This window comes from Aspergillus pseudoviridinutans (assembly GCF_018340605.1).
Source record: "Aspergillus pseudoviridinutans IFM 55266 DNA, scaffold_5, whole genome shotgun sequence".
Taxonomy (NCBI): domain Eukaryota; kingdom Fungi; phylum Ascomycota; class Eurotiomycetes; order Eurotiales; family Aspergillaceae; genus Aspergillus; species Aspergillus pseudoviridinutans.
In genome coordinates this window covers 2464036-2491885 of record NW_025091285.1, presented here as the reverse complement: position 1 = coordinate 2491885, position 27850 = coordinate 2464036, and the positions used below count along the sequence as shown (strand labels likewise).

At 50.2% G+C, this 27850-nt stretch overlaps 6 protein-coding genes across 6 annotated transcripts; 3 read left to right on the top strand and 3 right to left on the bottom strand.

Moving 5' to 3' along the window:
- Positions 1 to 415: 415 nt before the first annotated feature.
- On the bottom strand, positions 416 to 2944 carry Asppvi_007930 (uncharacterized protein; the record flags this gene model as incomplete). The annotated part of the gene is made up of 1 exon (XM_043303813.1): positions 416 to 2944. One exon carries the CDS (start codon positions 2942 to 2944, stop codon positions 416 to 418), a length of 2529 nt encoding a protein of 842 aa, XP_043159748.1.
- A 698-nt stretch (positions 2945 to 3642) lies between these two features.
- On the top strand, positions 3643 to 4490 carry Asppvi_007929 (putative pyrimidine 5'-nucleotidase; the record flags this gene model as incomplete). Its single annotated transcript, XM_043303812.1, has 3 exons — positions 3643 to 3763; positions 3837 to 4262; positions 4321 to 4490. 3 exons carry the CDS (start codon positions 3643 to 3645, stop codon positions 4488 to 4490), a joined length of 717 nt encoding a protein of 238 aa, XP_043159747.1.
- Positions 4491 to 5484: 994 nt separating this feature from the next.
- Asppvi_007928 (alpha-amylase) lies at positions 5485 to 7351 on the bottom strand (the record flags this gene model as incomplete). Its single annotated transcript, XM_043303811.1, has 4 exons — positions 5485 to 6098; positions 6157 to 6208; positions 6264 to 7163; positions 7250 to 7351. The coding sequence occupies 4 exons, from the start codon at positions 7349 to 7351 to the stop codon at positions 5485 to 5487; spliced, it is 1668 nt and encodes a 555-aa protein (XP_043159746.1).
- A 1107-nt stretch (positions 7352 to 8458) lies between these two features.
- Positions 8459 to 12598, top strand: Asppvi_007927 (putative dynactin; the record flags this gene model as incomplete). Its single annotated transcript, XM_043303810.1, has 1 exon — positions 8459 to 12598. One exon carries the CDS (start codon positions 8459 to 8461, stop codon positions 12596 to 12598), a length of 4140 nt encoding a protein of 1379 aa, XP_043159745.1.
- Positions 12599 to 13403: 805 nt separating this feature from the next.
- On the bottom strand, positions 13404 to 19154 carry chsE (chitin synthase class Va; the record flags this gene model as incomplete). The annotated part of the gene is made up of 4 exons (XM_043303809.1): positions 13404 to 13435; positions 13499 to 18720; positions 18775 to 18963; positions 19042 to 19154. The coding sequence occupies 4 exons, from the start codon at positions 19152 to 19154 to the stop codon at positions 13404 to 13406; spliced, it is 5556 nt and encodes a 1851-aa protein (XP_043159744.1).
- A 3187-nt stretch (positions 19155 to 22341) lies between these two features.
- csmB (putative chitin synthase) lies at positions 22342 to 27797 on the top strand (the record flags this gene model as incomplete). The annotated part of the gene is made up of 4 exons (XM_043303808.1): positions 22342 to 22643; positions 22709 to 26314; positions 26373 to 27646; positions 27700 to 27797. 4 exons carry the CDS (start codon positions 22342 to 22344, stop codon positions 27795 to 27797), a joined length of 5280 nt encoding a protein of 1759 aa, XP_043159743.1.
- Positions 27798 to 27850: the final 53 nt, after the last annotated feature.

Genomic DNA, 27850 nt, shown 5'->3' with positions numbered 1-27850 from the left:
ACTTTTATAGTCCTCCAGAGGAGCTGCATCCTGCGCATCGTCGAAATGTGCAAGTGCAACGCACAGCATGGATGTATGCTGTGGTGCTTGAATCATGCACAAATATGTGGCCTGAGCTATTAGCTTAGCGACCCTTCCCTTGAATTGCAGAATATCTAACCACGACTCCAATATCCTTGCAGATGATGAACCTCCGTGTTTTGGAAAATACCGTGTCATTCTTCTACTATTGTAGTGGTATTTCTGATGCAAGTGATGGTTTAGTGGGAAATGATCTTCAAATACCCTTTGATGTTCGATTGAAACAGTGTACATTAGGGCGTTAGTGTAAATAACTTGTGATGATGATTGGGTACTTGGATACTCTGTACATGCAAATGAATCAACCCGGCATGATTCGACTTCCTGCTGAAGCTCAATAACGCTGGGAAACCCGATGAACTGCCTCTCTCCCATCGAGCACCACCCGCTCGGGCTCCCCTTCATAGTACCTTTCTTCTCTCGCCAGAGGCCGTGGTGCAACATAAACAGGTCGCTCGATATATTCTCTTGGCCGTCGAGCGTCATCGTCTACATAAACACTTACATCTCGTTCGGCTGGGCGGACGCTTCCCATCCGCGGGATCATCTCCCGAGGCTCCTCGTATCGAGCAGCAGGGGGACGCACACTTGGCATCCTGATGATCCTCTCACGCGGGATATCCGCCTCTTCAACGTAGGTCGCACGAGTCGCAGGATACCCGGCAACTTGGACGCTACTGCTGCGTGGATAAGGCTCTCTGTCATCAACCAGTGGCGTGACGTAACTGCGCCGTTCGCTCGGAGCAGGCCGAGGGTATTCCGTCACCCGTCGATAGGCTGCTGGCGGAGGTGGCATTTCCTGCACGTATCTCCGGCCGCCATATGGATCCTCAACAACGGAGACTGCTCGAACGCTACCACCCGGACGTATCGGTGCTGCGCCGTCATCGTAGATCTCGCCTCGCGGGATCCGACCTGGGGGTGGAGGCATGGCCTGCATTCTAGGCGGTGGCGTCCTCTCACGATAGTGATTCCCATGCTCATCGATCAAGATCCGCCGTGGAGGCGCTGTCGCACTTCCTTCGATCCAGGCCTCTTGGTAGCGCGGCGATGTCGGCGACCCAACCGCCGGGGCGTAGTGTCTGGCGTAAGTTTGGGGCGGTTCGTCATAGTATCGGACTCTTTCTTGCGGCGGCCGCTCCACAACAGTGTAGGATGCAGCGCGCAGCGAGCGAGAGCTGGGTCTCTCAATGTACTCCCGAGCATACTCAGGTTGTCGAGCCTGGTGTAAGCTTGCGACCCTCCGTAGATCTTGGTCATCGCGTACTGGGCGCCGAACGCTAAGCCTTGACACCGTCCTTGGGTATGCGGCTTCAACGTGCGCTTCATGATAAGGGTCGAGCTCATATGCAGGCTCCCGCACCGGCTCGATTCTCTCGTACACTGGCGTATAGGGAGGACGAGGCGAGGCAATGTCAATATAGATTGGCCTTTCTTGAGGCTGGATTGCGGGTTGCGTGTCAGCAAAAGGCGGCGGTGAGACAGGCTCTTCCTTGATATATGCCTCGGTACTGCCACCTGCTTGCGATCTGTAAGAGACTGGGCCAGGTCGGCTTCTGTCTTCCTGTAGTCTCCTACGTTTCCTCGGCATCAGCTGCTGGGGCGGTATTTCAGGACTGGCAGCCCGCAGATCCTGTCTCGCATGCTGCATCGGGTTAGAGCTGTAGTCTACTGGTGGGACTTTGTGGTGATGGACGGTGGGAACCTTAGCTATGGCCAGAGGAGAAACTCTTGACGGCTGCGGTGCCGCAGGAGAAGTGATATGATTGCGCACAACCCTCACGTTATCCCCAGGTGATACTGTTTTGCGACGATTTTGATGGGGACGAGGAGGCTCCTGGTCTTGTCCACTGCGCTTGTCCGTATGCGGTTGTCTCTGCTCGATCGGTTGTTGAAGGTCTGCGCTTTCCATCGGCGGGATATCTGGAGCTGGAGGTGAATACTCGGGTTCCTCGAAAGCATCTGCCTGCTGTTGAATGGCCTGCAAGTTGTTGTTCGTGGGATCTACCTGAGCCTGCTGGGACTGCCTTGGACGGTCTGCAACGGGGTAAGTATCTTGCATTTCCTGATCCGACGCAGGTCTGTTGAGGGCTTCAAGCCGTTGCAACTCATCTGAGTAATTCTCTACTGGACCTTCAGTAGCAACTTCCTCTGAATTAGAAAGAGGCGCCGAAGATGGCTTCTGCTGAATCGGAGAGTCAGGGGCTCTACTGGAGTCGAAGGATTCATCATACGAGTCACTGGGGGCTTCCATGCCATTGGGCCCAGGAACATCGATTGATGGTGAAGGTGGAACCAGCTCAAAGGCCTTGTTCAAAACTTCCGCGACATCAAAGTCTGGCTTCGCGTCCTGCATGGCGGCTCGCTGCCGGGACTCTTGCTTCTTTTGTTCCAGCTGCTCTCGTAACGCCCTTTCCACTCTCTGTCGTTGCAACTGCAATTCCGCTCTAACTAGATCATCGGATTTGGTCAAGAAGATGGGATCAATCTCCGACGTAGGTTTGGGAACAATACGCGTAGGCTGAGGCGCGCTGGTCACACCAGATGACGCATTGTTTTTGAGAGTCTGCGCACTTGCGACTCCTGAAGCTGCTGGCTTGGACTGAGATGGATTACCCTGGAAAGGAATCTGACCGCCAGCAGTCTTTACCTGAGCTTGTCTTGTTGGGGTAGGGGGATTAGGGGCATTTCGAGACGCGGTCTTGCGCACAAATTGCTGGGGAACTTTCAACCTAGGGTGAGCACCAGTAAAGATGTCGTCGCTAATTTTCAAAATCTTCTCATATTCCTTCACCTGCTCACTCTCCGATAAGCTAGCTGATATAACCCCAGCTTGAAGTTGAGCTGACCCGGGAGTTGCCATAATGCTGAAGCTCCACGGGCGGGAGGTTTGGCTTATGGGAGTAAATTATATGATACTTCCAGTATCTGTAAATCCAAAAGCCCTTTTAAACCTAGTTCACCTGTGATGAGTTGATCACTCTTATCAACAGGAAACATGGAAGGTTGAGAGCAGGAAAGTCGGGTGTATTTTGGCCTTTGACGTGGTCAAGGGAGAATGAAAAAAATAGCAGAATGCAAGCTTTCGAGTCCGAACAAATTACTGTAAACTACGCTAGACTCCCTAAGGAGTAGTAAGGTAACTGTGAGTCCGTGACCTTTGGCGGTCAACGCTAAGCTCTCTACGGAATTGTAATGCGGGCGGTTATTCCCGCAGATTCAGGGCGTATGGATTTACGAAGTAGCCGTTAGTTGTGAATCATCGCGGGGGGTGACTCTACTTACTTTCTCCTTTATCTATGACTCCTTTGATGTTACGAACTTATCGCATATGCCAGAGAATCCAACCTAGATTTACACTTCCTTCATCTTTCCCTTATAGACCCTTTATCTCTCGCTGTGATATCATTCACCCCCGGAGAACAATGGCCACTGCGGAATGTCCCACTGGCGCAGTACCTGATCCTGATCCAAGGCCAGTTTTCTTCTTTGACATAGATAACTGTGTATGTATATGCATCGGTGGTATTATCTGCTGCATTTCTCAGATCCCAGGCTGATATGGAGTCATGCGCAGCTTTATTCTCGAGGTCAGGAGCCCCCGCCGACTCGAGCGCTCCGACAATTACTGACATGGGCAGCGCAGAATGCAACATCCATGATGAGATGCAGACATTGATCCGTTAGTTGTCTCAAAACCTCCTCGCGACGAACGCACTCGGCCAAGAACCCATCTAACTCAGTCACCATCGCAGACCAGTTCTTCGTCAAGCACCTCTCCCTCTCCGCTGAAGACGCTCACATGCTCCACCAGAAATACTACAAGGAGTACGGTCTTGCGATTCAGGGCCTCACACGTCATCACACCATTGACCCCCTTGAATTCAATCGCGAAGTCGATGATGCCCTCCCCTTAGACAGAATCCTCAAACCGGATCCCAAATTGCGCAAGTTACTCGAGGACATTGACACGTCCAAAGTGAGGCTGTGGCTGCTCACAAATGCTTATATCACACATGCCAAACGTGTCATCAAGTTGTTGAAGGTGGATGATCTGTTCGAGGGCATCACATTCTGCGACTATTCGCGGCCGCCGCTCATCTGCAAGCCGTCCCAGGACATGTATGAGAAGGCGGAGATTGAAGCCCGGGCGCCGAGCACGGAGCAGTGCTACTTTGTTGGTAAGTTATTTTCTTTTGTCCTTTGACTTTCTCTCAGTATCATGCTGATAATCGGAAGATGACTCGCACTTGAATTGCAAACACGCCGCGGAACGTGGCTGGACTACTGTCCACCTCGTCGAACCGACGCTCCCGATCCCTCGGATTCCCGCCTCGCAATACATGATTCGAAGCCTTGAGGAGCTGCGGACACTGTTCCCACACTTCTTCAAGGCTAATGTCGCATGATAGACCGGACAGACGTTTGTTTATAGAAAGGGGTAGAATGTATATTGTTAGATTAATGAATATATACGAAGCATCTGCGATTGGGCTCGCAATGGCGGTCTCTGTTGCGGTAGTTGATTATAGAATCGGTGATATATCCTGAATCAAGCCGATAATTCCATGTGGGATAGTCGTAGCAGTGGATACACACATGCGGTCCTAGAGCCATACCAGTGTCTTCAATTGCTACGGCTGTGGTAGACTTTCTTCACGACATACTGTGTCGAGGTTGCTGTTTGATCAAAGGAATCTCTTATATATTGGCAACCTTCCGTCAATGCTGAGATTCCTTCCTTATACAGCCACTTATAATCGCGTCTGATAACACTGTATAACTGAAATCATGCCCCCCTTCTCTTGGCAAAGGTTGGCCAAGCAGCCTAGAGGCTGCCAGGCACCTCTTCACACAACACCCCGATCACCACATCATCTTATTCACTCCTTTTTCTTCTTTTACCCCTTCTCCGTAAACTCACCATCCAGGCTTCTCTACTACTAAACATGGCAAACAACCTCCTGAATGTCATAAGAGCGCGATCAGGAAATGTAATTTCAGCCAGAGATGATGATAATAAAACGGCAAGGGATAATACATCACTGACAAGGAGGATATTATGTAGACGTTGATATGCTCGAAGATTTAAGGTAAGATAATAATAATGAAGCTTAGGGTGTATCAATTATGGACGGCTAACCCACGTACGGTTAGTCCAGAGAGTATGTCTAGTATATTTTGGACATATGTAACCACAACATCAACAATGCTATGGGCGCAAGGACTTGGCACGAAACGAATTGTAGCCATCAATAACTTTGAATTAATATGTACATCTTGAATTGAATAGAAAGGGTGCCATGAGCACAATTAAAAGAAAGAAGTAGGCAATGAAGATAATCGTGGTATGTAGAGACACAACACAAAGACAAAATGAGCCAAGAGGACTTTGAATGCCAATCAGAGAAACCAGCTCATAACCGCCAATGCTGCCCCTGTGATCAAAATAATAGGGCATGGAACGGTAGTGATACTCGCAGAGGATTTCTTATCCTTACCCTTGTCGTTATTAGAGGATTGAGTCGAACTGTTGCTGTTGCTCGACGAGACGGTCTTCTGTTTCTCAAAGCCGCACAGCCCAGAGTTATTGAGTTGTGCGACAGGGAAAAAGACCCTTGGCTCACCAGCATTCATCTCAACTGTCAGATTGCCTACGTCGTTAGCAGCCAGCTTGGAGCAGCCCAGGACTTCCATGACTTCTGTCCCAGGCGCATACGCATCCTTTAACGCAAGCTGGTACTTTCCACCATTCGAGCCCTGGTTTGAGAAAATTGAAACGATCTGCACTCCCTCGGGGCCCTTCCTGGTGGCGTACGTGGAATTGTCGACATGAAGCTCCATGCTATGGTTAGTCACATAGCGGTTGTCGATGCTAATGGCGTGGTTTCGGAGCTTATTCAGCGTTGCGGTGAGGTTGAATAGCGGGCCCGTGGTATCATAGTTCGTTGTCCAAAGGGCCCCTCGGTTGAAGGGCGTGTAGTTGCCCTGCATGTGCTGCTCTTGACCTTGGTATACTGGTTGAAGTTATTAGCGTCTGCCTGGCGACTCCCGCTGTCCTGTCGAGGAACGTACCTTGGGGGATGCCGTCTGAGAGAATGTTGAAAGCCATCGCGTTTTTTGCCAACTAATTTGTACCTGTTAGCTAATATAAAATGTCTAGTGTAATCCTCCCAACCTACCGTCGTGTCATTGACCAGTGACGCAAAGCGAGGGAGATCGTGATTCTCCACGAACGTTGCCAAAAGTGTGAAATCCTTGCAATCCTTTTGCACAGCTCGGATACTTTCAGAGAGTCCAAGCATATTGCCTGCTGTGAATGCTTGGATCAAGGGCTGATAGAGTGGATAATTCAGGACACCAGAGACCAAATTTTCGTATTTGCACACCAGGCCTGTGTCTCCGTTGCTGACTTCGCCTATTGTGAATAAACCAGACGCCTTGGAGAAGCTGGCGACGTAGTCGTCATTCATGTGCAGCGCCGCGTCAATGCGGAGTCCGTCAACAGAATAATTACCAACAAATTGCTTGATCCAATCTCMGATCTTTGCGACGACCGAGGGATCCTCTGTTTTCAGATCTGGCAGGGCAACCGTTTCCACGGCAAACCAGCAATTCTGGTATATTTCAGGATCATTCCAATCAGTGATGGCGCAGAAAGGATGATAGTACTTCTCGTCGTCAAAGGGGAAAAGCTGGGAATAGTCAATCTTCAGAGACGGGTCATCTTTCATGGAACCATTGACAGCCTGAGCCATATCATTGATCACAACATCAACAATTAGGTACATGTCTCGTCTATGGACCTCGCTCACTAATTTGCGAAGATCGTCTGCGGTCCCAAAGTGTTCATTGAGAGCATACAGATTCTTGGGCCAGTATCCATGATATGCTTCGCCGTACTTGGTACTGTCCGGGATATTTTCCACGACTGGCGAGATTTGAATGGCGGTGAATCCGAGGTCTTGAATGTAGTCGAGCTTGTTAATGATCCCGCTCCACGAGCCTCCACAGTACCTGCTGGGGTCACAAGGTGCGTCAGATGAGCCCTTTGGGCGAGCAAAGCGGTCCGTCATAACTTGCTACAAGGATGACACTGTCAGTACTTTGAGCCGAGACGGTCACGCTTGACGTTCGACCCATGTGATAATGTTCAAGGAAGACAAACGTAGATTGCTCTCTCAGCCCATTGCTGAGAAGACGGAGCATCAGCCGATGCCAGACCGACTAAAGCAGACCAGATTGCACCGTGATACAGAGACTGCCGCATTTTCGCGGTCCTGTTTTGCTAGTTCCGCTGATGACTTTGAGGAGCGAGCTTGTCAGGAAAGGAATGATACAACAGCGATGGACAAGCCAGAATGAACGCAACTGTGGGAAGCATAGGAACCGCTTCGCACTTTATATTAATGACAATATCCTATGTAGAGCGGGGGCTCCTACAGAGAAAGAGGACCCAGAAGGCCTCGACGCCAAGAGAAGACATGTTTAATATACAGCGAGTCTCCTCAATGTAACCCTGCGATATTGACTGTACCAAACAATTAGTCTAGTGATTTAGTGAGAGCAACAGGGTATCCTAGCCACTATTGTAATGGACTCTTGCCTGCTTGTGATAGTGTGGATATCACGGCCAAGGCCCGAAAAGCGACTTCACCAGTCCAAGAGGACCCTTTTGAGGCTAAGTCCGGACCATGCGAAATTGCCTACATGGTCTTTCAGCAGCTAAGCATCGCTTAGACGCATTTTGATAGCGTCCCACAGGGGTTTCGGCCGTTCGAGAGAAAACGACTCCGAACGAGTCATCCAGGGTCTGCCAGTGCCAGGGTGTACCAAGGACGAAGGTCGGTAAACCATTTGATGCACTTTCATAGCGAATGGTCTGTTTCCACAATCGAACGACCCGCAAGGAATGTGCTTTCTGTCCTTTGGAGAAAAGCTGCCAGATCGAGATGCGGCGCAGGTGTTCCCAACTTGCCACCGCGATTTTGTTGACATTAGTTTCGTGGTAGAGGACTGCGCAGTAACTTCTTTCGGGTAGATTGCCGGAATGCGCCGACGGATGATTCGCGGCGACGATGTAGTCTACCTAGTCTACATAGTCTACCTAGGAACTACTCTGTAGTCGAAAGCACTAAGGAAATTGGACTGTGGACGCTCCGGCCAATGCGCTTTATGGTTTAGGCACCCTGGCTAAATGACTCAGGGGCTGATGCCTCAGGCCCCAGGATCAACCAATCACGCGCCGTCGCGTCCTGAGGCTCGGGAAGCAACAAACACATCAACAACCGCATCTCCTCGGCCCTTAGTCTAGGCCTGCAACCGGAGTTCCATTGGCCATTGATTGAGCAAGAGCTCTCATTCCGAATGTTGTGCCATGTCTGAATTATTTATTGGCCATGTAGTCGCTCTGACCGACGGTCGGCAGGCCACCGTCCGGTTTATTGGGACTACGCATTTTGCTGCTGGCGATTGGGTCGGTATTGAGCTGGATGAACCTACAGGGAAAAACGATGGCGCCGTTCAAGGAGAACGATATTTCGACTGTGAACCAGGCTTTGGAATGTTTATACGACCGTCTGCTATTGCGGCTATCGTTGAACAGCCTGTGCGGGAGACGAAACAACCTCCCAGGGGCGGCGCCAGTGCTCCAGCGAACAGAGGACGAGCTCAGACTGGTTCTACAACAAGTGGAATTGCCATGAAAAGACCCAGCGCTTTGCCTGCGAACAATGCCAAAAGACATAGCGCCAGTGCTGCGAGCCCGTCGCCAACTTCGCGGACCGCATCGCAGCGGACGTCTAGGGTAGATTGGTCCATGCTTGCCAATATTCTGGTGACTGCTAACATGTCGCAGGTTCAGTCGCCTCTAAAATCGCCGGTCAAGTCTCCATCGACCCCCGCCGTCCCTGTTTCTTCCACTCGCTCGTCCATCAGTGGTCCCTCGCGGCCGTCCGCAGTAAAAGCCCGCCCTTTGTCCGGACCAAAGACGTCGATGGGCCCTCCTCCGCCTCCCTCTGCCGCCTCTCGCCAATCTCGATCGTCTATATCAGGACCAGCCAGCAAGGCGGGAAGACCAAGTCTTCAAAGTGGACCAACAGCATCTTCAGGACAATTGAAGCGGCCTGCACTGCGCCCAACCGCCCCTAACAAGTCATCGGAGGAAACAGAAAGCCGCACAAGTGCTTATTCAGAAGATCCTGAGATAGATCCTCACGATGCTGAGCCTGACATGGACGGAAACGAGGCACCTACTCGCAAGGTATCTGAAAAAGCACCGAGCTCGACGCGTCCGGCTAGCGGCCGCCCCAGTCTTACAACTTCCTCGCAACGGCAAGCACAGAGCAATTCTACTGCAGTCGCGAGGGAGCTTGATGAGATGAAGACAAAGCTCAAGGTCATGGAGAAGAAACGAGCGGAGGACCGAGAGAAGCTTAAGACCCTAGAGAAACTACAGTCAGAGCGGGACAAGTTCGAAGCCATTATCCAGAAGCTGCAAGCAAAATACCAACCGCAACAGCTTGAGATTGGAGAATTGCGCAAGAAATTGAAAGATACAGAGGCCAAGCTTGAGGAAGTCGAGCGTCTCCAAGCGGAGCATGAATCAATCTTGGAAATGGCAGCATTGGACCGTGAAATGGCCGAAGAGACAGCCGATGCGTTMAAGCACGAGTGTGCCGTGTTAAGGGCGAGAGTTGAGGAGCTTGAACTGGAGCTGGATGTCCTAAAGGAAGAGAATGAGGAGCTGGGCCAGGTCATGAGCCCTGAAGAGAAGTCCAGCCATGGATGGCTCCAAATGGAAAAGACAAATGAGCGCCTCCGCGAAGCTTTGATTCGTCTCCGGGACATGACCCAACAGCAGGAATCGGAGCTACGAGATCAGATCAAGGAACTCCAGCAGGATTTGGAGGATTATGCTGCGATCAAATCCCAGTACGAAGCAACAAAAGAGAAGCTGCTTGTATCTGAGAATAATGTTGAAGATCTCAAGCAGCAGCTGGAGACAGCACTCGGGGCTGAAGAGATGATAGAAGAGCTCGCAGACAAGAATATGCGGTACCAAGAAGAGATCAACGAGCTCAAAGCTGCTATCGAAGACTTGGAGGCTTTGAAAGAGATCAACGATGAGCTTGAATACAACCACATTGAAACAGAAAAGCAACTGCAGGAAGAGATTGATTATCGGGAAAGCCTGTTCAACGAACAATGCCGAAAGATCTCTCAGCAAGATGAAGTCATTGAAGATCTAGAATACACTCTGGTCCGCTTTCGGGAGCTGGTCTCTACTTTACAAGGGGATCTGGAGGATATGCGAGCATCTCAGCAGATTTCAGAAGCCGAGGCGAACGATCTTACGACGCGGTCGCGAGCCATGATGGACTTGAATAGGAAACTCCAGGCGTCGATGGCCAAGACGCAGACAAAGACAATTGATATCGAACTAGGCCGTATGAACGCAGAGGAAGCCATACAGCATCTATCCATTCTCAAACTTTATTTGCCCGACTATTTTGAAGAAGAGCGAGACTCAATTCTGGCCCTTTTGCGCTTCAAGAGGGTCAGCTTCAAGGCCACTCTGATGAGCAACACTATACGTGAAAMCGTATCCGAGCAAGCCTCGATAGCGACAGCTCTCGATGACATATTCGTCGCCTACGACGTGCTTGAGAAGCTCCTGTATATCTCGTCTCTCAGCGACCGGTTTGTCAATTATATCACTAGCTGCTCTACGGAGAATTTCGAGAGCATCAAAGGGGCATTGTTCGAGATGGAGCCAGTGGAGCGCACATTGAATTTCTGGATGGAATGTCTGAAAAAAAATGATCTGAACCTCAGAAAGTGCGCTATAGAACTACAGCGATCCATCGCACTGCTTTCGCATCTCGCAGAAACCCTTCTTCCTACGTGCCTCGAGGCTTTTGCGGATGAACTCTGCATGCGCTCATCGTTGACGCAGTCCTATATTGATCATGCTGCATCTTGCATGGCACGGTTAAAGACATTGCTGCAGTCAAAGATCACGGTTCCGGAGGAAGGCGATGAGGAGTGCTCTTTGCTCTTTACCAAAGCGGATGGGTTTGTGTCCCAAGCCCGGGGATTGAAAGTTGCCCTTGGCAAGGTTTATCGTGCACTCGAAGACCTTAAATCGCGATCATTGTCTCTATCACAAGATGTTGCCGGGCCCTTCAAGAGCGCCGAAGAATCTTCCAAGGAGCTCTCTGCTTTGACACGTCAGCTTGGGGAGAACTTGGCGATTCTCATTAGCGATGAGGCTCGAACCGAACCCCTGACTATCGAAGAGGCATCAAAGACGATGTCAGAGACCTCCACAGCTTATTGTCAACCGTCGGAACCAGGATCCGAAAGCAATGACACCATGTTTCTACTCTATAATCGATTACGCACCCTGGGTGGCCTCCTCGAGGAGCTGGACGCCATCTCATCCGATCTATCCATCACCACAGAGTTTGAGAGGCTTCCTGCCCCATGGATTGCAAGAGCTGCGGAGCTCAAGTCGAATAAGACAAACTCTCCAGACGCGGATGAGGAAATACGTCGGCTCAAGAATGAGATACATGAAGCGTCGACAGCCCTGGGCGTCAAGGACAAAACAATTGAGGAGCAAGCTCTTCGAGTAGAACTGGTAGAATCCAGAATGCGTGAGGCTACCAAGAAAGCATCCATGGTTAAGGACCTTGAAATCAAGATCGAGGAGATGCAGGCGAAGGAAGCGGACCTCGAGGGTGTCATTGAGACACAACGCAAGGACCTGCAAGCCTTGGAAGCGGAGCGAGAGGAGCTCAAGAATCGGCTTGAGCGGGTCAAACGACTCTCCGGTACAACAGGAGTTGGAACCACGACGGACGGTGTTGTCATCGATAACAGTCTCTCCTTGGCCGCCATGCGCGAGAACGAGGCTCTTCGCGCAGAAGTCGCCAGTCTACAAGCGGCTGTCCGCTTCCTTCGCGAAGAAAACCGACGCTCGAACATGCTCGACCCGTACTCGGTGCAACGGGCGGCGGATCTGCACTCATGGCTCGACTTGCCGCTTACCAAATCACCCTCCAGTGCTCTGCATGACAAGGTTCAACAGACTGCATCCGAGAGCAGGGACGTCTTTGCTCATCTTCTCAAGCTGACGAAAGAATCCAACGTCTGCGATCTCAAGTCTACAATGTCCCAGAACAATGGCAATCGTGTCGGCTGGCGCCCATCAAAAGTCAAGCTTCGCTATCAAGTGCTACAACAGCGCGAGAACTACGAGCGCTGGGCAGAATGGAAAGATGACATCGTCCGCCACGAGCGGGAGCAGGATAGAGTGGCCGCTGCGAAGAAGGAGAGGATCTCTCGCGAACGCGCTCAGAAACATGTGTCGCGTAACTCGGTCTTTGGTGATTTTCCCAAGGGTCTGGGCCATGGCATGATGGGTGCCGCCTGGCAGATACTGGGCATGGAACATAGTGATCCCAAAGCCTTTGACCAGCCGATCGAGACTTCTCTGGCCCCTTCTTATTAATCTCTTTCAAGACTCCGCACACAAGGGATCCTTGCTCTGTGGATGCGGATATCATCCCTGACTGTCCAAGTCTTTACAAGCCTTTCTCCCATTCAAGTATCTCAACTACCTTTGGACTTTCCGGGTGTACTACTGTTAAATGCCACTTCCGCAACTAGTCGATGACTCGCCAGATACCCCTTTCCTGATCCTTCGTTACCCGACCATCTCTCAGCGCATTGCTTTCACAGTCATAATTATGGAAATTGCCTTAGAGGATAGCTTCGCGTCACTTTCACATATCGTTGCAATCATCATACCCTTATCTGTCCACTGCTACATGAACTTATAACTCGTATATTTCACGGCGTCCACGTGTACACAAAGACATCCCAAGTCAATATTTATTACCTAATGTAAATGAAACCCAAAACTGACGCTCAACAGTAAATGTGCCGATGCTTGAGATGAGACATGAGGCGAAATGGATAACTGTACAACTCCAGGCTCGTATACATCTAAGGCGAAAAGGCAAATGCAAACCGAAAATAGACAAGATCAAGCTCAGTTTGTTGCCATGAAAAGGTAGCAGATGAGTAAGGTTGATCGGAAATGGGCTCAGATGAACAAGATCATCACACTAATCATGAAGATGGCTTTGGCGGTCCATGAATCCCAGGTATGCAGCAGATCTCTTCCACAACATCGCTCAAAGAAGAAACGCGTATTAGATAAATGAAGAATCTTTATACAATGTCGGAATCGAAAGTGCTCCATCGTTTTCTTTGTCAACTGTCCATCCTCCGTGGATGAGGGGATGCGAAGCTCAAAGGGCACCAGCAAGAATTGCCTCGGTGGCTATAGATTGGAAAAGTTAGCATAATGCACGCAACAAGGGGATTGAAAACGTATAGCCCTTACCTGAGTTGATATAAGGACGCTTGAGATCCAGATTGACACCGAAGCGCCTCTCCAGTTCCAATTTGATGCTCTTCTTTGTCACGGACATCAGATCGGCTGTCCGCAAAATTTCGCGGATCTCAGCGAGAATGGCATCTTCACTTGGCAAGTGGGACAGATTCTCCATCTCCATGTCCACGTGTCGACTCATCATCTCTGACGGCGCCAAAGACATCCGGGATCCGAAGCGAGGTAGGTCCAGCTGTGACATGGGCCGCGAGCCTGGGAACCCATACTCAGATTGAGCGGGATGGTAAGACTTGGTGCCGTAAGAGAAACCAGAAACTTCAGAACGGTCATCTCGTGAAGTCTGAGCCTCCCACAACTCGGTCTGATACTCTTCCCACTTCTTCTTCGGGATCGAGGCGGGATCGAACTTTCCTTCATCAGAGATAACGACCTTGCGACCTTTCTCTCCGGTTATGATACGTGTGTTACCCCAGCTAAAGTCATCCATGTGCCAGAAAGAGTAGAGGGGCAAGGCGAGGGAGAAGACAGGTATCGCAAGGAGGTAAACGATCATCCATCCAACCATTTCCCACTTCCGACGAATAATGAAGACGAGAGCCTGTAAGCCATATATGGCGGCAAGTAGAATTAATGAAGTGTAGGGGATCGAGGATGTGTCCTTGACCAGCCAGTAGATGAGGTAGATGATGTAGGCAAGAGTGACAGGTTGAATCACAGTACTGAGCAAATCAACAAACACGACGAATCTCATACTGAAGCAACAGAATCCACAAAGCTGTTGCATTGGAATCAGCTCAATAAGATTATGGACAGTGGAATTGATCCACCGACGACGTTGTGAAAGGAATACTGTCCAACTTTCAGGAGCAATGGTCCAGGCCTGGGCGCTCGAGATGTACTTGGTCTTGTACTTGGAGTGGTGCTTGAGGAGAAGCGTGGTCAGGTACCGATCCTCACCCAGATGAAGCAGATTCTTCATGTGGAGTGTATCAACACGAATCTCAGCGTAAGCGTCGACGACCTCCTTGCTGACGAACAATGGCTTGGCGGTCTCTGCAGAGCGAATCCGATACATCGTGAAGCATCCAGGCAAGCACGTGACTGACCCGAAAAGACTCTCGAAAGCTTTTGTGAGGTTATGAGAGATGTAGTACTCATAAACCTGAATCATAGTCACCGCAGAAGTTTTAGCATTGCTCAAAGCCGTTTCACCACAGACACCAATAAGGCGAGTGTCATTAAGGAACGTAGCCACCATTCGTGTTGCTGAATCAGGAGCGACGACTGTATCAGCATCAACTTGCAGGATAAACTCGTAGAACGTGGGGTTGACACCAATGACGTTACGAATCTGGTGATGCATCTCCAGTTCCATAGGGCTCATCGGATGGTTGTAGTGGACACGGTTCAGGAATCTCATCAGGACCATCTGGGAGTCACGTTTGCCTCGATTACCGGGGCGCGAGACTTCCGAAGGCTTTCCGACCTTGACAATCACGAGGAAAGGAACAATGTGACCCTGGACTTCGTACAGACCCGAGTAGACTTTGCCCATGTTGTGCTGTTTCTGACCTTCTCCCAAACTCTCGAAGCTGAGAGGTTCAGGGTCCACTGACTCCGGAACACCTAAGATGTCGAGGACAATCCTGGGCGTGGGACGATCGTTCCCCTGGCCGATAATCATACCGTCACAGATAACGACGAGAAGCTTGCGCTTGTCGTCGTACCGCATGCGTGCCATAGAATCAATGGCACGGCGGAGAGAGTCCTCGTCTTCTGTGTAGGCAGGGACTTGACAGATGATGAACTTATCCAGATTCTCGGGCACGTTCTTCCTACCGAATTGTAGAGCAGCAAGGAACTTGAAGACGATAATCGAGCAAATGAGAACTGATATCGCGAGGATAAAGTACTGAGCAAACTCGCACTGAGCTGAGTTACGCGTGTCCACATGACCGACGAAGAAGAGGTTGTCCAAACAAAGTTGCATCCGATGACGCAGCGCCGAGTCGATCTTCAAATTCTCCCAGTGCTTTGACAAATCTTGGCCAGGAAGCGATTGGAAGAGCGACACAACAGTGTTGTCCATGAATTCCGTGTCAACATCCGCAGGGATCGACTCGCCGGGAGGTGCTTTCGTCAGCCGACCACCAGCGATGTAGCTGCTCAAATCATAAACATTGCCATTGATGCTGCCGATATACTGTGACTTTTTACCGAGGGTATTCAAATACGTTGGCGTATACCCAACATAACCTTTGAGGTAATTTGCTTTGAGCATCACCATTTGTTCATAGAACCAGTCAGGACGGGAGTCGTTGGTGAAGTACCGGAAGTCATGGTATACGGAGTTGGTATCTGTGCCGCTGATCGTAGTTGCTGATCCCGAGATATTGGTAGGTCTGTAGTCTAATAGAACCGTGGGATCAACGCTTCCTGACTTGCCCTGACAGAGTGCAGACACTTGCACCGGAAAGAGACCAGTTGCATCGACACCCGCGTACTTTTTCAAAGCCGATTCGGGCACAATATTTGGATAGTGACTTGGCATGAATTTGTCCAAGTCGAAAACGACACCGCGAATAGCAATGAATGAATTATGTCCGTCCTTGCCATTGTGCGAAGACAATTCCGCTGCAGAGTAGACGTGTTGCGTGGGACAAATCAGCCCAGGAAAGGCGACAATAAAGAAGATGGCGACCCCACAGCTGAACCAAATGATCAGATTGATGGCGAACTTTTCACGCCAGGCCATTCGCACATCTTTGCGCTTCATCCGGCCAAAGAGTTTGATCAGGAAGTCCGGGATGTAGAACGTGAGCAGGTAAACGAGCGCTATCCAACGCTTGCGACTACCGGAGATGGGCACCTCATCGACTTCTTCCATTTTCTTCTCATTTCCCTTCTCGAGCATCTGCTCCCGCGTTTCATGGTTTCGAAACATATCCCCGGAGTTGAAGGCAGAATTACCGGCATCAGAGCGTCCATCGAGATCGCGGCTTCCGAAGTAACCCTGTTTTGCCTCGTCACCATAGATGAACGCTCCAGGCGACTGATCGGCTGGGTTGAGAAGTCGGACTTTGGAATCCGCATAGCCAGTGCTACGAGGGTGGAGCAAACCATCACCTCCTTCATCCGACATATCAGCAGCATACACAGGAACAACACGCTCTCCGACCTTTGCCAGATCGGCCCAGCATCGCTCGCTCAGGAATACACCAGTGCTGCCGACTCTAGCCTCATTGCCCGGCCAACGTTTCTCGTCAAGGACGACTTCGGCTTTCTCTTTATCACTGCCAACGACGATGTTGCCAATCTCCGCCAGACCAAGAAACTCAGCGAATGGAAGAAAAACGCTGAAGTCCGCGTTCCGTAGCCGTTGACTAATTTCAGCAATACCGAACATTTGTACTTGTGCTCGCACGCATTTGCTGTCAAACTGATTTGCAATGCGCCTGTCGTTCGGCTTCAGGCAGAAAATGAAGTAGGGGTTCAGGTTCGTTGAGCTCAGGCATTTATTAACAATGTCCAGCGAGGAAAGAAATTGGCCAGCGGCGCCTTGTATGCCACTAGTGAGCATAGCGCTTTTCCGTCTGCCGGAAGATGAATCCTTTGCGACGCTCTCAGCTTGACTCTCAACCTCATCTGCATCTCCCGCGGCTGGCGCATCGAAAGCCAGTCGTGAAGATGGGCTTGTCTTGCGTCGAGCCATACTAGGCATACGCAAGGGCTTCGAGCTAACTTGTGCTTGCATGATAGCCGTCTTCTCCTTAGGATGGGTGACTGTTTGCAAGGCCTCCTGTCCGAAGAGCTCCCTGACGAAGTCGCTTCTGGTGGATTTCATAAGCCTCATAAGGTCGCCGGAGATAAACTCTCCATTCTCCTCAATTAGGCCGTTGACGGAATAATCGACTTCACCGGCAAAGTGCTTTACGGTGAAAGCGGACCGAGCATTTTGTGAGATCAAGCTGGTCCTCTTTGAGCCCTCCACAATGATAGTAGGGTTCTTGTTCTCAAAACGTCTTCTCAGAGATTCTAGCAATTGATTGTCGGTCCGCCCGCGCCTCGTTTGATCGTCAAGAATACTGAGTAGCCCATTGCCATGCTTCAACAAGCCGCGGACAGCATCAGTATTATCAAAGTAGCTTGTTGCGGGCACCGAAACCTCTTCCCGCTCCAACTCGTCTGCCTTTCGATCGAAGAATGACTGCAGACAGAAATTGTACAACAATTCAGTAGCTGCATTGTTGAGAAGTTGATCCAGAGTAGAACCGGTGGCGCAGGCCTGGGCAAAACCAGGGAAGTCGACAATAGAAATCGTGTTCGCAACGCTATCCTCCGCTGCGCAGATCCGCTGGTTGGCGGCTTCAATTACGTAGGCGACTAGAAGGGAATATATGGTTCGTGCAAGCTCATCGGCATTTTGTCGGGCACCTTTGGGATCCAGCATGACCGTTACTCTTTCCCGGTGGATGGTCTTAGTTCGGTAGCCGAAGCTATTTTCGAGGTCTTCAACCGACAGACCCAGGAATGCAGCGATGATAGACAGCACATCTTTGTTCTTCACAATAGTGACCGTCTCGCCACCCTCATGTGAATACCCACCACTTTCTTCCGCATGAGTGGTTGTKGCTTGCCCACTGGCGAACTCCAACTGTCCAATATGCAGAATAGTAGCAAGGATCTGACAAATTTCGGCGATCTCGCTGCGCGGGAATTCCAATTTTCTCAAAGCTGTCTTGAAATGCTGAAAGCCCTCCACATCATTGACACCCACCTTCAGCTGAGTCGGGTGGCCCAGGTATCTCCACCTCTTATGGCCAACGGCGCCTGACGAGGTCGATACGTGGACGGTTTTGTCGAAGCCCAAGTGAGCCTTCTCAGCTGGACTAGTCCCAGCTAGAAGATAGTACAGCACGTGGAAACTTCGCTCTCCGGTCGGTACAGAGGTGATCCGACTCCGTTCAAGTCTATGGTCAATGATCTTTCCGCCAATGAGAGTTGGGTTGACAGAAGACGAGCCATCATATTGCAGCTCCAAGAAGAGTCCAGCCTTTGAGGCTGTCTGTGTGGTCAAGGATTTCGTGGTTGTAAGGGTGTCGAAGAGAAACGCCGCGTAAGATAGCTTTGACGACAATGGGGTCGAGGAGAATGAAAGGAATGCGGACAACAAGTGGGAGCGGATTGTCGTCTTTCCAGATCCGCTCTCGCCACTAAATGAGCAGAGTCAGATATAATCGCTCCACCAAGATCAACAAGAAGCTTACAGGAAAACAACGGCCTGATTTTCTCCCCTGGCGCCGAGACGTGCAAAGGCACGTTTGGCCAGGTCCTCCGCTTCTCCCATTGCACTGCCCTCTTTGCCGCCATCAGGGCCTTTAGTCGATGTCGTGTATGTGTTTAGACTGATCAGGGCCTGGGATGAGAGTCGGGCCGTTGGCAATCCGACGTGGAAACTGAATGATGCGGCACGGATGTCAGTACTGTATCAACCCCTCTTGATTAGAAAGATAGGAGAACGGGGGAGACTGTACCGGCTAGCTAAATGAGCTGTCAGATGGGTGTCTGATTGCAAATGTGCTGGTAATGACGGTAAAGACGACTGCGCATGAGACGGAGCGCCTCCCGCTGGTGACTGCGCAGCCATTATGTAGATGGTGTCGAGTCCCCAAGGTGCTTCAAATCTGAAGACGAATAATGATCAACAGGTACTAACTTTTCGCTGAACGAAGTCGATCGAACGAAACAAGAAATAAATAATTCGACAAAGATTAAAAGAGTCTCGAGCCTGGTTGATCCGTCTCGCCCACGCTCAGGCTGGTAATGAGAATGGTGATCGMGAAGTAATCAAAGAAGAAGAATGGTGCAGATAGACGAGCACATTGCTTGTGCAGATGGCAAATGCAACCTGTTGAGCACTACAGAAATCAACTTGCACGAAAGGAAGAACGACAGTGGGTGTAAGCGATCGTCGTTGACTTTGAGGTTTTGAGCAGAAGCGACCGTGTGTAGAGCGTTGAAGGACTCGGAAGCGAGGGGCACAAATACTCTCAATTATGGAGAGTATTATTATAATTATGATGGAAGAAATGGAGAAATCAAAGTAGCAGACAGATGACAAGCTGAGAAGAGACTTGGGCAAAAAAAAGCAGCAATGATGAGTCTCTGTAGCAGTGCCTCTCTGTCCACCATGTCCTGTCTGGGGTCACCGCCCAGCGAAGATAACAGAGGTGGTGCTGTGTGTACGGAGTAGTAATTAGGTGCTGTATTGTTGATTTACCTCTTTGGGTTTGGTGGTTTCTATTCTTATGCTGGTAGATTGAGAATACCGTCTCGGCGTTTCTACAGTATGTGAAAGGACCGAAAATTACGCTTAAAAAAGTGTCTGTCACAAGGGCGGATTCTACTTTTACTATTAACGCTGACCCTAACCGAGGGCCATTCGCGTCTTTTCAGCATCTCATGGTCGGGTCGACTATTGATCAACACCTAATCGAAATAGGAGATGTGGAGCTTCACCGGGACGGCCGAACCGGAAGGAACTGTTAGGGACTTTTGAGGGTCGTCCTAGAGGTACCGTACAGTACTATCAGCCCTCCGTACGTCTCAATAAATAGGAACTACCTTATCCACCTCTGATCAATAGCCATAAAAACTGCTAAATCACCAACGCCACTGATGAAGAAAAGAATTGCTAGGATTAGTTGGGGACTAGGGACGAGGGGCTCAGGGGCTCTCCTTACCTTGGTTGACTTCAACTTGTGATAATGTCTAAACCCCAAGTCTCGTGTGTTTGATCGATATATTCACTGAAGGAAGATATGCTTTATAGTGTGAGTGCGCGTAGAAGCCTCTGGATGGTAGACCGTGAATCAATGATCTTCAGTGAACTTGAGACAGATGATCAAGGACCAGAAGTGAAAATTTTCTTGGAAGCTGGAAATTTCACAACGTAGATACCGGCTAGATACGTCCGGTACCTTACTGAGTACGGACTATAATGGATCAATCATTCGATCTGGCAAACTCAAATAAGGGAAAGCGTCATACAATATTTACAGCAAACCCCCTTCATTGTTAATACGGATACTACGATTAGAATAGAAGGTGATGGAAGTTGCTACTTTTCCTTCACCAAGTTTCCAACAGTTTTCGAATCCACTTCTGCTGTCCAAGGACAAAACCTGACAATAAAGAAAGGTTAGACATGCAGAGCCTGTACAGCAGCATGAGACTTAAAATAACAATCCGGCGGGGACATCCAATGCAGGTATCGCGCTGCATGACTCTTCCACATCTAACATATGACAGATGATTGTTAAGAGAAAGGGATCAACGATCGAATCAAGGCTTGATGAGCAGAAAATCTTGTTAAGGTGGCAATTTGATCAGTCCCGATTGGTGTGTTTCACTGAGACAAGGGTGGCCTCACCGGCATCAGTGTTCAACCAAAATATGCTAAACACTTACACTGTATGGGCTATCGGTTTATGTATGAATAACCAATGTAGCCCAGGTGAGACGAGGATGCCAATTATAGAATTTAGGTCGGGGATCTAGCTGTGATTGCGGCTCTGATTGGCTTTTCGATACGCTTTGTCACTGTGGTACTGGTACGCCACCTGACATGGTTGAAGTCGTGGGTTCTGTCTCAGAAAAAAAAAGGGCCTCTCTGTTATCTCACCACCTGATGGGTCTGAAACCCAGAGTCTGGTACTGTCCCTTCCCAGACCATGGATGGATTATCGTCGGTCGAGATATGGAGTAGCTACTTACTTTCTAAGGTATTCTATGAGTATTAAGCAACAGAGCGAATTGATCATCCGCGTATTACTTAGGAGTGCGTATCGAATAAAGGGATGCGCAGTTTGATATCATCAAGGGAGCCAGAGAATACAAAATTAGGCCCAAGTCGAGTCTAGACAAAATTTGAAAGTACTCATCAGCTACGACTGGCTCGTTAGAGTTTGGCTAGTGGTTTGCTAGTATCAACTATAGTGCTTCGCCTGATTTCCATGGCGATATTGCCCGGCCCTTCTGACTGTTATTGCCAATTAAAACCAAATATACCCGGGTTCTGCGTTATCTCCACAGAGTAATTTTCAATACGTCTCCTTCACCCTGAACCTGAAATCCCCAGAAATACCTGATACAGCTAGCTAATCCTAAGGTACCATGCCTAAGGTAAGTTAGCACAACAACAGATTGACTGAACTGGACTGACATTGTGAGACTGGACAGCATCACCAGCAACTTTCTTCTCTCCCCTTCCATCCTGTCCATACTGCATCATTCAACTTGTTTCTACTTCTTGTTCTCTGTTCATTATCAGCTGTCGATCTGTAATCGACGCTTTTCTTTTCTTTTGCGGTTGTTTAATCCTCCTTTGTTGACCTTGCCCTCAACCGTCCCTCGCTTCACGTTGTTCCCTTAATCGATAATTGCCATTTTCCGGGTTTTCGCCGTCTCAACAGTCGCTACACGCCATATCCTTACCTATCCCACGCTTTATCTCTCGCTCTGAAGGTGAAGGGTATCATCGTCACAAATCGTTCCGTCTGTGGAAGTTCGTCCCGTTCCATTCGTTCAGCGACAAGATTGCCAATCAAGACGTCTGATTTCGACGGCTTCACTCCGCATCAAGGGAAGAGAATCCTTCAGTTTGGTCACTGTATCTTGGGTCTCTATCATTAGGAGAATTTCCATAATTGCCCATGTTCTGAACAAAAGATCTGCGATAGTTGCACCAGCCTTTTCGGGTGTTTAACCCACGGAGTTCTCAGCTACCACATTTGACTCAATTGCAGTGCAGTCTTACGGTCACATAAGTCATCATGTCGAACAGATTCTCCGTCTATTCCAATCATTCAGCTGGCTTTTCCACGAGTGGTCCACGATCCGCTCCCCAAACCTCCCAGGTGTCCACGACGACCTTGCTGAACGCACTACATGCGTTCTACAATTCCGGTCAATCTTATCAGCTAGATGCAGGGACAAGCCTGGTTGTGAATAGTTGGGCTACTGCCAGGCACACTACTCCGGATGGCCGGACTGGTGGCACCATAGATCGAGAATTAGCCATCCGAGCATGGGAGCATGCTCGAAGGCGGGCGGAGGATGGATGTATCGTCTTATGGTTCGAATGATACTCCCTTCAAATATATCTCAACACCGTACGTTTGGTCGCTAACCTTTGTCCAGCTCCGCTCACCAATCGACACCCTCCCTCTTCGAACCATTCCTTGCCGCATTACCCTTGCCAACACCCAGCATAGCCTTCAGCGCACTTGCCGCACTCAGACCGTTCCTATCCGCGGTTACAGCATTCAACCCTTCTTATTCTCTATACTCTGCCCTTGCTGCTTCTTACACCTTCACGCTACAAGGAAGCCTCGTCGGATTGAGCTTTGCACTGTCGACTTCTGGCATTAACGTGCAAAAGGGACTCTTGGATATTTCCTCAGAACCGGGATACCGTGCCTTTGACGTGTTCTACTATCTTTTGACGTCCTCATCGACGCCTGCGGAGCGGGAATTCTTAGCCCTGAAGGATCCTTCTGCGTATACCTTACTCAACAGGTCAGGTACCTATTCACCTCCATCATATCTCCCCACCGCCGACGATGCTGCGGCGGCAGAGGATTTTAGAGCAGCGTTGAAGGCCATTGGTATCAAAGGCGCCTCACAACGTGGTTTACTCTCCATCCTTGCAGGCCTACTCAAGCTCGGTAATGCGGCTGGCTTTCTGGTCGATCAGGAAGATCTCGAGGAAGCATGCGAGGAGGTTGGGGGACTGCTGGGATTAGACCCGGACGTGCTTCTTCACAAATGTTCCACTGAAGATCGTGAGGTGTTGATCGCGGGCATCTATGAGGCACTTGTCGACTGGGTCATTGTGAAGGCCAACGAAACTATTGCGAATGAGCTCCGGGCAAACCAGGAAGGTGATTCTGGAAGCGGATCAGCCGGCCAGTGGTCAGATGAGGATACCGTGGGTATCACGGTCGTGGATATCCCTAGGCCTGCCTTTGGTAAAGCTGTGGCACTGAGAGGAGTCTTTGACGATACCCTTGGTATCAATGCAGAGATGAAGGAGGATGGCGTCCAGATTCCCCCCGTCGGACACTCTGTACTCAATGATTTGAATAATTCCGTAGCGCAGGTCGAGCCAGATTTGGGAATTACCACTGGTCCTGCCTGGCGTGAACGGGAATATGAGCTCGACAAGAGACAGGAAGTCCTGGAAAAGGTTGGGTTAGAGGTTGATATGGACTCGTTTCTCCGGCAGTTACTGTTTCCCGTGGAAGCTGAAGGGATTACTGTCGGCAAGAGAGGGCGGTTTGACCTCATGACGACGCTGGGCAGCAGTCGAGTCTGGCACCACATCTCGATCCATCCAACCGATGATACCCCTGACTCCTTGAGCGCTGCCTCGCCCACTGCCGCCTGGTCTGCAGGTGCCGTTTCTCGCCAAATACGCGAGTGGAGACTTGCCGAATGGGCTAATCGGCGTCTCAAGCAGATGGATTTTACGGCCGACTTTGACGTGGAGGAGTTTGTCAGCCGCTATTCGCGATTGGGCTGTAGAGAAGGAAGGGACGGTGTGGAGAGCTGGTTGATGGAAAGAGGTTGGACCAATGGCGACGCCTTTGTCGGCCATCAACGAATCTGGATGCGAGAGAACGCATGGTGGGAAGCGGAGACAATGCTCGATCTCAAGCCGGATGAAACACCCGGGGCAAACTCGTACATGTACGGCGGTGGCATGCTTGACACTGGCGTGGCACAGTACGCTCCGAATCCCGTGGCGGAGTCCGCCAGCCTCTTGGGCAGTCGGGACAACCTCCTCCAGAGACAAAGCATGCTGGCACCCAGTGTCGCAGGGTTAGCGAACTCCATCGCTCCTAGTATGCCGAACACCTTGAACATGGCTGGTGACTATGGCCTCGGTACCAAGGGTGACAGCAAAAAGTGGGAGAACCAACTTTACGACGGCGACGACGGCCGATACACTGGCGGACTTGATCCCGAGTTTGGCAGTCCCAAGCATATCGAGAAGAAGGAAATCACTTTCGGTCGGCGCGTTTGGGCAGGGGTTGTCTGGGCCATGACCTTCTGGATCCCATCCTTTGTCCTTCGCTACATTGGCCGCATGAAACGTCCTGATGTGCGGATGGCCTGGAGGGAGAAACTGGTTCTCGTCTTCCTCATCCTTCTCTTCAATGCCATTGTGTGTTTCTATATCATGGCGTTTGGTGACTTGCTCTGCCCGAACAAGGATAAAGTCTGGAACTCCAAGGAAGTTGGATATCACCAGGGTGACAACGATTTCTATGTCAGCATCCACGGTAAAGTGTACGATATCAGCAAATTCTGGAGGCTCCAGCACAGTGACAATAATATCGACGTGACTGCGTCGACCATGGAGCCCTTCCGAGGCCAGAATCTGGATGCCTACTTTCCTCCCCCATTGACTCGATTCTGTTCGCCAATGGTGACAGACCAGTCAATCAAGCTCTCCTATAACGACACGACTGCTGACATGTATTCCTATGCGAATCACAATTGTGGTCCCCTAAATTGGCCCTCAACCACCAAGCTGCACGAGATCACCTGGTATGAGGATACTTTCCTCCCAAAGATCCGTGAATACTTCAAGGGAGATCTTGTCTGGACAAGAGGAACCGTTGCGCAACAGGCCGACAATAGCCAGCGATACTGGGTCATTGTGAACCAAAACATCTATGACTTGACGGATTACTTTTACACATTGGATAGGATGAATAACCAAGACACCTACAACTTCCTACCAACAAGTGTCACAGACCTTTTCAAGAATTATCCAGGCACTGACGTGACCGACAAATGGGGAAATACTGAAGACTTCAAAAAGTCTCAGATATGTCTCGACTATGTGTTCAACAAAGGGAAAGTGGACTTCCGCGATAGCCCCCGGTGTACCGTCAATAACTGGATTCTGCTTGCCTTCACAATTCTCATAGCCTCTGTTGTCCTTGTTAAATTCCTTGCGGCTCTACAGCTTGGGTCCAAACGGCGTCCAGCACCGCAAGATAAGTTTGTCATCTGTCTTGTGCCAGCGTATACAGAAGGTGAAGATGCGCTTCGCAAAGGTCTCGACTCCTTGACAGCCCTACAATATGACAACAAGAGGAAACTCATCTTCGTCGTATGCGATGGCATGATTGTCGGTGGCGGTAATGATCGACCAACTCCTAAGATCGTCCTGGACATCCTAGGCGTTGACCCTAAGATCGACCCCCCTGCATTGCCGTTCAAGTCTCTCGGGCAAGGAAGTGATCAGCTCAACTATGGCAAGGTTTACTCTGGTCTTTACGAATACGAGGGCAATGTGGTTCCATATATTGTGGTCGTCAAAGTCGGTAAGGAGTCCGAACAAAACCGGCCGAAGCCTGGTAACAGGGGTAAGCGTGACTCGCAAATCCTTCTGCTCAACTTCCTGAACCGTGTACATCATCGTTCCCCGATGTCACCGCTCGAGCTGGAGATGTTCCACCAGATCAACAACATCATTGGAGTCGACCCTGAACTCTATGAGTACTGTCTGATGGTGGACGCGGATACGAGTGTTCGAGAAGACTCACTCAATCGACTCGTCGCTGCCTGTGCGAATGATGCACGGATTGCCGGTATCTGCGGCGAGACTAGTCTTCAGAATGAGGAACGAAGCTGGTGGACAATGATTCAAGTCTACGAGTACTTCATTTCGCATCATCTGGCCAAGGCTTTCGAGTCTTTGTTTGGAAGCGTGACATGTCTTCCCGGGTGGTAAGTGTGCCCGATCCGTGACTTGGTACTCATCTGAATTTACTGACGCTCCCGTTAGTTTCTGCATGTATCGTCTACGGACCGCAGACAAGGGTCGACCTCTGATTGTTTCAGACAACGTCATTCGAGAATATGCGGACAACGATATAGATACCCTGCACAAAAAAAATCTGTTGTCTCTGGGTGAAGATCGTTACCTCACAACTCTGATGACGAAGCACTTCCCGACTATGTCCTACAAGTTCATTCCAGATGCCTATGCCAGTACCGCCGCCCCGGAGACTTGGTCTGTCCTTCTCTCTCAGCGACGTCGGTGGATTAACTCAACGATTCACAATTTGGTTGAGCTTGCGGCTCTGAAGGACCTATGTGGCTTCTGCTGTTTCAGCATGCGATTTGTGGTACTGATTGACCTGATCGGAACCATCATCCTTCCGGCGACCTGCGTCTACATAGGATACCTGATCTACCTTGTCGCCAGTAACTCCGGCCCGTTTCCATATATCTCCATCGCTATCCTGGCAGGTGTGTACGGTCTCCAGGCCATCATCTTTATCGTCAAACGGCAGTGGCAGCATATCGGGTGGATGATTATCTACATCATGGCGTTCCCAATCTACAACTTTATCCTGCCATTGTATGCATTCTGGAAACAGGACGATTTCAGCTGGGGCAGTACCCGTATTGTCCTTGGAGAGAAGGGCACTAAGCGAGTTGTAGCAGTGGAGGATGAAGTATTCGATCCTCGGAGTATTCCTCTCCAACGCTGGGATGACTACGCACTGGCGAACAACCTCCCAGGCCGCCGTGGCGACTATGGCGTCAGCCAGGAGAAGATGTACAGCCGCTACGGAGACGAGGCAGTCATGGAGATGGATGATCTTCGTTCCACCTATTCCTCGGTGAAGCCGGCCTCTACCATCCTCACCGGATTTCCCCAAGGCCGACACTCGAGTCCGTACATGCCACCGCAATCGCCAGCTCCATTTGGCGGGAACATTCCGGGCAACCGCAACTCGCATCTCTCCAGCTTTACCAGATATACCGACAATCCACACCAGCGGAATATGTCAGTGGGCAATCTTAGCCACTACCAGGATAGCCCTATGGGCATGAGTCGGCACAGCGTAGGACTTATGCAGAGTACGGACAATCTGCTGGGGGTAGCGCGCCAGAATTCACGCAGTCCCCTCGGCGGTGGCCTGAACTCGAGACCCGTTAGTGCATTTGACTTCCGGACTGGTGGTACCGGACCGGATGAGGGCGCCATCACAGAAGCGATCCGCAGCTGTCTGGCAGAGGTGGACCTGGACACGGTGACTAAGAAGCAAGGTCAGTTCCTTTCCCCATAAATTAATTGGTATTATTCCCTAATAGCTCTTTAGTTCGTGCTTTGGTGGAACAACGGCTCCAGACGACCTTGACTGGTGACAAGAAGGCGTTCCTCGACCGCCAGATTGACCACGAGCTGGCGAACATGTGAGGTCGTTGTCTCGATTATCTTTTCATCTTACGTACATTCTCAACAAAAATACT